This window comes from Halichoerus grypus, chromosome 7 (assembly GCF_964656455.1).
Source record: "Halichoerus grypus chromosome 7, mHalGry1.hap1.1, whole genome shotgun sequence".
In the NCBI taxonomy this organism is placed as follows: Eukaryota; Metazoa; Chordata; class Mammalia; order Carnivora; family Phocidae; genus Halichoerus; species Halichoerus grypus.
The window spans coordinates 153,996,795-154,006,214 of record NC_135718.1 but is presented as its reverse complement, the minus strand read 5'-3'; the positions used below and the strand labels follow the sequence as shown (position 1 = coordinate 154,006,214).

The following is a 9,420-nucleotide window of genomic DNA, read 5'->3' as shown; positions in this document are numbered from 1 at the left end:
TATCGCCTGTTGCATCCTTGGTCGGTCACCCAAACCTCGGGGTCTCAGTTCCAAAGGGAGGGGCGGCTTACCCTCGTGGGGTTGCTGGGAGGAGTAAGTGCATATAAATACACCAGACGTGACAGGCCCTCGAGGACAGTGGCTACGGTGACGTTTCAGTATGCCGAGTACACGGCGGAGATCATGTGATCACCAGGGAGCGTCACAGAGGGACGGTCCCGGAGCCATTTGGTGAGTGCGAGATTTTCAATGATGACTGCTAACGTGTAGAAACCTGGATCCACTATGTGTCACCGTCACCCAGAGCAAGGCGGTACTTGAAGTCTCTGCCGTGACATGTCACGGGAAAGAGAGGACGTGACAGCGAGACAGATCCTGAGTGACAGGCAGGCGGCACCAGGCAAACTTGGGGGTGCCCACTAGGGACTTCTTGGGAGTTCAGAGGTCAGGGCAGGTGTCTCTGTACTGTCCCCTCCTCCCCAGACTTTGTCCGTGTTCCCTGAGAGCAAGGAGGAAAGGAGGCGGCTTTTGTCATGGAAAGGGGATTTTGACCAGAGTGCAGAAGCTACGATACACTAAGGAGCTTCGCGAGAGCACATCTGGGGTCACCCGAAGCCCGGGAAGAGAACCTGCTGGAAACGTGTGCAGAGTGGGTGGGGCAGAACTCAGACGGGTTTCTCCTCTCCGCTTTAGTCTTCAGAGTGCAGCCACTGGGCATGGAAACCTAAGCATTCCTTCCTCCTCCCTGTCCCCTGGGGGAGCGGCCAGAGGGGGAAAGGCCACATCTCCGGAAGCTTTCGGGAGCGCAGGCAGAGTGGGCCCACGTGGGAGGACACCCCAGCCCTCAGAGAAGAGCCGTCCCACAACTCGGGGGCCTGCTCTGCACGAAATGAAGCCAAGGTTTAATAGCAGATGTGGGGTGATAGCTGCTTTTATTCAAATGACATCAGGGGCAGAGGGACAGGAAGGCGGGTGCAGATGGACTGGAACTGCCCAGAAGAGTCGGAGTCCTGAGGGGGAGAGATGCTCCTTGTACCGTAGGAAGTGGACAGATGGGGTCTTCAACGTGCAGGAGTCCTTCCTGCCCCTGACCCAAGGTGCCCTGACGTTAGTGTGAATGTGGGACACGACAACTCCTCTGAGCTCAAAAAGGTGCACAAATTAAAGCCATGATCAAAGCCGCGCAGTGACGCATGGTGCATGTGCTGGGGGAGAATAAATCCCCGAGGGACCCACAAAGGAATGAAATCTGAGCTTGACGGGGGCCATCCTGACCAAGCCGCCACGGGGGGCGGGCAGCAGGGAGAGGGCGCCCGGCCCTGGCTTGGGGGCATGCAGGGAGAAGGGAGGGGGAGGGAACCCAGGCCCCAGGGCAGTGCGGGTCATACTGGGGTGACCACGGGAGGGCAGCAGCCTCCCCCGGGCAAAGGGCAGGCCCCGACCTCATGCCCTACTGGAGGGAGGCGAGGGCTCTGGGGCTTATCAGCCACACGGCCAGACTCAGGGCGAGGCTCCCGTTAGCGGGACACCCTGCCTGTGACCAGCTGGGGGGGGGGGGGTGGGACTCCAGCGCTCAGCCCCGTCCTGAGCCCCGGGGGTCCTGAGCCCCGGGCGGGGGAGCCGCAGGGAAGTGCAGTGGTGAGTGCGGGTCAGACTAGCATCCAGCAGGGAAGAGGGCTCGGGGAGCGCCCACGGCCTCCGTCACTGCCGCAGGAGTTTCTTGTTGAGGAGGAAGATGAGAAGGTTGACGTTGACCCTGGCCTTGTTGAAGAGTTTCATGACAGCTACACCTTCGTACTGGAGCTGTAGGAGGTCCTGCGGAGAGGGCAGGGGTGGGCAGGGGTGAGGGCTCGTGGTGGCGGCCCTGCCAGGCTCCGGAACGCTCTCATGCGGGAGCCTCCTGGCCCACCCAGCAGCGCTGGCCGCCGAGACCCCACTTCACAGAGGAGGGCACCAAGGACGACAAAGCACGGTGACTTAACCAAATGCAAACTCAAGCACGGGGGCTTGAAATATGTTTTATCGTTCAAAAGGTCAAAGAGCAGAACAAAAAAATTTGGGTTTAAAATCACTGCTTCCAGGGGCACCTGGGTGGTTCAGTCGTTGAGCGTCTGCCTTCAGCTCAGGTCACGATCTTGGGGTCCAGGGATCGAGCCCCGCATTGGGCTCCCTGCTCTGCGGGGAGTCTGATTCTCCCCCTCCCTCTGCCCCCCCCATGCATGTGTGAACATGCGCACTCTCTCTCTCAAATAAAGAAAATCTTAAAAAAAAAAAAATCACTGCTTCCCTGAACTCTGGCCTCTGATGGGCCAGCTTCTTCCCCATCGGCCTCAAAGCCTGTACGATTAGGGTAACGCTGTGGGGCCGTGCGCGGGGTGCATGGGGGAGCGTGCATGGTCACGGGCACGGGCTGGGGCTCCCAGTGCTCGTCCCGCTCTGACATCACTAGCCCGAGCCCCGACCTGCTGCTGCGAGGGGCTGGGGACAGAGGGGCTTGGGCTGCGAGACCCTCAGCCTTCTGTTCAGGAACAGGGTACTGACTGGGAGGCGAGTGGAGCTGGTGTCCTCTGAGGCCTAGGGAAAGGATGCGGGCCTACTGTGCTCGGGCCAGCACCCAAGCCCCGCAGGTGGCTGGCGGGCCCATGGGAGGCCCCTCACCTGGTAGTGAAGCTGAAACCGCTCCATGTCCACACCCAGGAACTTGGCGTTTACTTCGAACTTTCCTGCCTCGTCTCCAGGGGTGATGTCAAAGATCACGTTTCTGAAGCTGTCAGGGTCAGGATTCGAAATGGGGACTCGGGTGCCTCTTTCCAGGGCCCCAGCCTTGCTCCTCCACCCACTGAGGCGCGGCCAGACAGCGCTGTGTGTCCCTGAGCCCAGACTTCCCCTGGGTTCCCACGGGCATGGCGGCCTGTCTTCCCTGATCCCTACGCCGCGGACCCACCATCTACCCACCCTTCTCAGCTGTCCGCTCCTCCAGGAAGTGTCCCCAGCGCCCTCTGCCATGGGCCATCTCGGACTGCGCTGGCTCACGTCCCCCGGCCTTAGCTTTCTGCCTGGACGTGTCCCGTCTCCCTCCCCACCGCCGCCGTCCCCACAGCCCCTCCTCCCTCCCCACGCTGGGACACGGCTGGACGTACTGAGAGGTGGGAAGGTCCTCAATCTCCACCAGGACACCCTTCTCCAGGAGCTGGGCGGCGGTGTAACGGAGCGACGGCTGCTTCTTCCCTTTCCCAGGGCTCCTGATTCAAAAAGGCCGCAGAGGATTCACCTTAGCAAGTCTTCAACTCCAAAGACGCTGGTCCTCTGTGTGTCCGCAGGAAGGGGATCAGAGCCCGAGGACCCTCCCTGGTGGAGGACAAGGGGCTGCGCTCGAGCCCGAGGCTCGAAGGCCACGCTCAGACAGGGACCACGCGGTCCTGGGACGGGGTCCCTTTCAAAGCTGGTGGAATGGGGCAAAGGCCCCATGGGCGGGGGTGACAGGTCCCAGGTAGCCTTGGGAGTGCAGGGCAGCACCTACGAGGAGCGGGGGGCCAGGTGGTCCAGGCAGGCCCGGAGGTACTGGCCGTAGTAGTCGCCCTGCTCCTCGTAGAAGGCCGTCTTGGCGTCCAGGCCCTGCAGCGTGGCCTGCAGCTTCCCCAGCTCTGCCTTCCGCCGCTGCCGGTGCCGGCGCTGGTTGCGGATGTCCTGGGGTCGGGGGACCAAGGCAGGGTGAGTTGGCCCCTCTGACAGCAGAGCCTCAGGGCCTGAGCAAGCCCAGGGCACTCCCCGGGAGCGGCTTCAGGAAAGGCAGGAAGAGGCCAATTTCACAGCTGCTTCTCCTAGGAGGAGGGCAAGCTCAAGGACTCCATCCCAAACCCTCGAGGGACCTCCTCGTGGCCTGGCCGGCGCCGAGCAGTAACTGTTTCGAGCCTCCTTGTTTTTTAGTAAAGGAGAGTTGCAAGAAGAGTCCCCTCCCTGAGACCTTCCCTTCGGAAAGGACCCTGCTGTGTAGGTCTGCTGGCTTCCCTGGCTGGTGACAGGTTTGGGTGGACACCTGCCAGAGGGAGGCCTGCCTTTCAGGCACCTGCCCACCCACCCCAGCCCTGCCCTGCCGACACACCCGCATGCGCCTGCGGTGCACCACTGCCCGGCCCCGCCCACACCTGTCCCGCGCACCCCCGCCCCGCCCCCGCCCCACGCCCTTGCGCTTGTCCCCGGACCCCAGCCCCGGGCCGCTACCTTGGCCAGTCCGTCCACCAGCCCCTGGTAGCCGTCGCGGGCACTGACCAGCCCCAGGCCCTCCAGCCGGCGCAGGTTCCGCAGGACGCGCCGTCGCTTGTCCGCCAGCGGCAGGAGGGCGTGCGCGGTCAGCGAGCGGTGCCGGCGCAGGGCCTCCGGGGTCTGGCTCTCGCAGGCCCGGCGCTGGCACGTCAGCCGCTTGTGGGCCGCTTCCTGGGGGACAGAGGAGCTGGAGGGAGCCAGCCGGCGCTGCCTTTCCGCCCCCCGGGGCAGCCCCCCAGCTCCCGGGGGTGGGGCCGGGCGGAGCGGGTGGCTCGGGAAGAGCAGCGGAGGGCGGCATCAGGGACACAGACAGGCCTGCGGTCAGCGCAGGGGGACCCCAACGCGGCTCCGGGACATTCATTCGGGGGTGTTCCTCGCCTGTGTTTGTCCTGTTTGGGACAAGCTTCTACCTGCCTGCCGGCCTCGCCTTTTCCCTGGGAAGCCCGTCGCTTAGACCTCCACCCACTCACTACCTTCTCCCGCCTCCAGGCCTCCCGGCCCCCTCCCCCCCCCCCCCCCCCGCCTGGCGCCAGCCCTCCCGCGCCGTCCAGGACAGCTGCCCAGACCGCCGCCCCCAGCGCCCAGCGCGGCCGCCCGGGGCAGGTGTCCCCGCGGAGCTCGCTCTAGCTGCAGGGGGAGCCCAGCGTCGTTCCGGGGAGCACAGCTGTCGGCTTGCGGCGGGCTGCGGGTGGGTCCGGGGGAAGGAACGGGCGGGGCTGGTAGGCTGGGGGGTGCACACACAGTGCTTGCGGGCGACCTGGCCGCTCACCTGCTCTCTGGTCGCGGGGAGGGACAGCATCTCCTCGAGGGAGTCCCCAGGCTGGAACTGCATGACGTCGGCTAGCATCTGCTTGGTGCTGCAGGAGGCCGGGAGGGGCAGGGAGGGGGCTGGACGTGGGGCTGGCTGGGAACTGAGAGGGAGTGGACCCTGGCCGCGTCATGGCTGCCAGGGGCGCTCGGGACGTCAGGAGACGTCACGGTGGGCTGAGGGGTCTCCGTGTGCGCGCACCGTGCTGCCTCACCCCTGCCCTCTGCCGAGAGGGCCCTCCCACAGACTGTCACCGCGAGTCCTGGGGCTGAAGGACGCGCTCCCTTGTCTGGGAGACCTTCCCCAGCTCCGATGTCCCTTCTGCTGACGGCCACCTTCCCCCCGGGGGCTCTGGCTGTGTGTTCTCACCTGGCCCCACCCTGCCAGGAGGCCTTCGGTGGTAAGACAAAGCTGACCAGCTGGCTCCCTGGTTTACTGGGTGGATGGGTGCGGGGAGGGGGCTGCCGTGCTGCTGCGGGACTGAGGTGGCTACTTGGCTCCTCTTGTGCCCGGATGGCCAGCCAGCCCTGCTGGGCACCCCCCTCACGCTCACAGAACTGGGGACGGGAAGCTCCAGGCCCCTCTCCTGACCATGACTTCCGGCAGGCCACTTCGCCCCCGTGTCTCTGGACCGTACAGCAGGGAAACCATCCCCAACGTCACAGTTGTCCCTCAGGTCAAACAGTAACACGTGAAAAAGCATTTGGTAGACAGCGCGACAGCACGCCAACATCAGGAGCTACCACATCCCAAGTCTCCCCCGGCCTTCAGCCGAAGCCCAGAGCCAAGGCCGAGGGGACACAGAGGCCCGGCGAGGGCAGCGCCACTGAGGCCTCGGGGAGAAGTGCCCGAGGGACGGCAGCCCAGGAAGACGATGGAGGGGCCGAGGCAGCCTCACCCACCTCAGAAGCAGGCTCCGGGCACTGGTGTCGCCCGCGTCCGTCTCTAGCCCTTCGAACTTGTTGGTGAGCATCAGGGACACCTCCAGCTTGCTCAGGTCCGGGCTCCCATCTGCGGCCACGCCCTCCCCTGAGGTGGGGCGACGGATGAGACCAGCGTGTGTGGATGCGCCCGGACGGCCATGCTAGCCGCCTGCCCCGTGCACCTCCGGCCCGGGAGAGGCGTGTCCACACTGTCCAAGGTGGCACCCTGGCCCTCGGCCCTCAGCCCTCAGCACCGATGGGAGGGCTGTCGCCCAGAGCTCAGCCTCCGACCAACACCTTCAGACCAGGGGCCTGGAGTTCCCGGCTCCCAACCTGTCACCACCCCCACCCTGACCTTCCACCCCTGGACCGTTCCTCTCATTCCACAGCTCCTGTCAGAAACCCTTAGAGACTCAAAACAGACCCGCATTCATCCACGTCTCTCTCATGTGATTTGATCAGCCATTTCCATGACGGCACTGGGTCCCCCTACTGTCTGTCCCCTTTCTTCCTAGCAGCCCACGTCCACGTGTCCATCTTAGGACTGGGGAAGAGAGGAGGGGCACGCGCCGACAGGCTCCCTGGCACGCATCCCCGACTTAACAAGAACTCCAGGCCGGGCGTGCTCACCCGCCTGCCCTCCTCCCTGCAGGCCCCCCAGCCGGCCCCCCGGCCCAGCACGGCACGCACCGATGAGGTCAGGGACGGTGGGCAGCTCCCCGAGGTCCTCCAGGAGCTCGTGCAGCGGGTCGCAGTGGTCGGGGGCGACCCAGTCCTGGTGCTCTAGCAGCAGCTGCAGGTTAGAGCAGCGCAGCAGATGCAGGCCCGAGTGGGGCGTTCCTCCGAGGGCCGGCCCCCCCAGCGACCCCCGGCTGCACCTCTCACCCTGTGCGTGTTGACCAGCTCCCCGACGGTGATGTACACTACGGGCTTGGCCACAGCCACCATGTCCGAGTACTCGTCCATCGCAAAGCGCTCTTCTGGCTCCGGGACCTGGCAGGCTCGGCACACGAACCTCCTATCTCCAGAGGAAGGGTATGGGAGGGGTGGGGCAGGCAGCACCCCCCATGCTCTGTTCCCCCCCGCAGTGCCCAAGAGGCCCCCCCACCCCCCCCAGGGTCCTCTCCAGCCCACTGGGCAGTCCTTCCAACAATCCATTCTCCGGCTCGCTAACTACACGCTTCACCTCCATGCGACGCTTCTTCAAGAACTGCAGAGAGGCAGGTGGGGCACGACAGAAGGCAGGAGGAGGAGGAGAAGGGACAGACCTGAACTTGAGGTGCGTCTCCTCCAGGTAGTCGTTCAAGGCCTGCAGGTGTCGGCTCTCCCCGGAGAAGGCCTTGCCCGCCGCAGCATGCTGCAGGACTTGAGCCACAGCCCCGAGCGCGTGCCGCTGGGAGGTGGCCAGGGCGCCGCCCGCGGCCATGGCCACGATGTCGAAGGCGTCGGGGGCCACGACGGCGGGGTTCAGGAAGCGGTAGTACAGGAGGTTGCCGACCACCTGAGGGCAGAGGAAACCATCCCAGGAGCGCCCTGGGGTCTGCCTTGGCGCCCCTGCCCCACTCCCCAGCTCCCGTGGCTGGGAGGGACCACGTGGGCCAACGCTGTCATGTTCCACGAAACACCCACTCAAAGTCACACCGCAAAACGTGAGCAGGAGCCGGGACCGGAACCCAGACCTCCTGACAAGTCCAGGGCTGCCCGCCCTGTTCGCTCACGGCCCAGCTGCCTTTGCATCTGCCAGCAGAAGGCCTGCTGCTGAGCCGGGGCGGAGAAGGCCATCCCGCTGGGATTTTTACAGCACAGGGTTTTCTATCCTTTTGTCTCAGTCCAGGGGTTCACAGGCACCAGGAGGACAAAGGAGAGCTCTGGAATCTGGGGAGGACAGACGGCACTTGCCTTGTAGACCTCGTTTTCCGAGGCATCAGGGAACCTCTCTGCCAGAGTGGTCTTCAGGACCTTGGCCACATACCGCATCCCGTACCTGGGGACAACGTGTGCGTGCGCTGTGGTCCCGCCATCCCGCCAGAGCTCAGCGCCCACAAGTGCTGCCTCCTTACTTGCCCGGGCCTGGCGCACTGGCCCCCACTATCCACAGCCAGTACCCGGGGCTGGTGTGCAGCCTGCGGCCTGGCCTGAGGGCCTTGGCTTTGCCTCTCTCCAGTGTCTCCTGGGGACACCCCAGAGCCCCGGATTCGGCCTGCCTTCCCCCACAGTGGCACCTTCAGCGTGTCCCCTGGGCATGTGACACAGCCAGAACCATGTCTCAGGACGGCCTGGGAGCCTCCGAGGAGGCCAGCCTTGTCTCATCACACAGCACCCGGGAGGGGCAGGGAGGGGCTGCAGGCAGGACGTGAGGACAAGCAGGGACCGGAGTAGGAGCTCCAGTCCTGCCTCCACCGCGAACCAGATGGCGGCTTACAAGACTCACTTCCCCTGCAGGTTTGCTCCCTGCTCTGGAAAACCGAGGCCAGCGTTCTTACTCTCTTTCTAGCTCTGGGTTTTTGTGAGAATCTAGTGAAATGATGTTTGTGGAAGTAGCGTATAATGGTACAGTGATATCCAGACGTGCTAGACTTTATTATCACGATTCCTATTATGGATGTGCCACCGACAAATTCAATCTCCTTCCACCTCCCAGGGTTCAGCTCCCAGGGGCCTGGCTGGGGCGGGGCGGATGCACGTACGGGATCTGCTCCACAGAGGACACGATGGCCACAAGGAACTTGTCAGTCATGGCGAGGAGGCTGCGGAGGGAGATGTCCAATCGTCTCTGGACCTCGGGGTGGCTCAAGGCCTGCTCTGGGGTGACATCGTAGGGGAGGTGGCTGTGGGCAGAGAGCCAAGGTATCAGCCAGAGCCCCTCCCACAGCCTCCCCTCCCGAAGCCCCACCCCCCTGAACTCTTCACCTAATAGCAGGACCCCCCCCGACGCACGTGCACACATGCACACAAATGCACACGCAGACATGTGCACACCCACATGCACACACCCACTAAGGGCAGCCCAGCGTGCTCAAGGGGACCAGGCCAGACCAAGAGAAAGGTCTCCGAAGGAATGGAGCAACGTGGGTGGAAGGTGAAGAAGAAAGAGTTGCAGGGCCCACGGCGGGTGGGCGAGTGCAGGACGGATGGACAAGCCGCAGTGTGTAGAGGACTCCTCGGGAGCTGGAGGCCACGGCTACCCTGCATCTAGTCTTTGGCAGTTGGGGCAATCGGGAAGACGACCTATGAGCCCATATGGCACAGGAGAAGCCCCCAGCACGGGCTGCTCCTCGGCGGCCCTGCTGCCTAGGGACGCACGCACCTGAGCAACGCCCCGTGTCTACAGGCCCAACCCAGCCGCCGCTGCCTTACTGGTCTGCTTATCTGGGAATCTGAACGTTCAGCTATCCCCTGTCAATAAGGAGTCCAGGTCCCAACTCC

At 64.3% G+C, this 9,420-nt stretch overlaps 1 protein-coding gene across 1 annotated transcript in view; it reads right to left on the bottom strand.

Annotated features, from left to right (window-relative positions):
* Window positions 1-915: 915 nt before the first annotated feature.
* The window catches only part of IQGAP3 (IQ motif containing GTPase activating protein 3), a 42,466-nt gene continuing 33,961 nt past the window's right edge, over window positions 916-9,420 (bottom strand). Inside the window, exons 28-39 of the mRNA XM_036118241.2 lie at window positions 8,682-8,822; window positions 7,894-7,978; window positions 7,263-7,495; window positions 6,880-7,012; window positions 6,685-6,787; window positions 5,974-6,100; window positions 5,033-5,120; window positions 4,222-4,434; window positions 3,521-3,687; window positions 3,141-3,242; window positions 2,659-2,767; window positions 916-1,815 (exon numbers count right to left, since the gene is read on the bottom strand). Coding sequence (XP_035974134.2) covers window positions 1,702-1,815; window positions 2,659-2,767; window positions 3,141-3,242; window positions 3,521-3,687; window positions 4,222-4,434; window positions 5,033-5,120; window positions 5,974-6,100; window positions 6,685-6,787; window positions 6,880-7,012; window positions 7,263-7,495; window positions 7,894-7,978; window positions 8,682-8,822 — 1,615 coding nt within the window. The 3' untranslated portion in view covers window positions 916-1,701. The remainder of the gene's footprint in view (window positions 1,816-2,658; window positions 2,768-3,140; window positions 3,243-3,520; window positions 3,688-4,221; window positions 4,435-5,032; window positions 5,121-5,973; window positions 6,101-6,684; window positions 6,788-6,879; window positions 7,013-7,262; window positions 7,496-7,893; window positions 7,979-8,681; window positions 8,823-9,420) is intronic.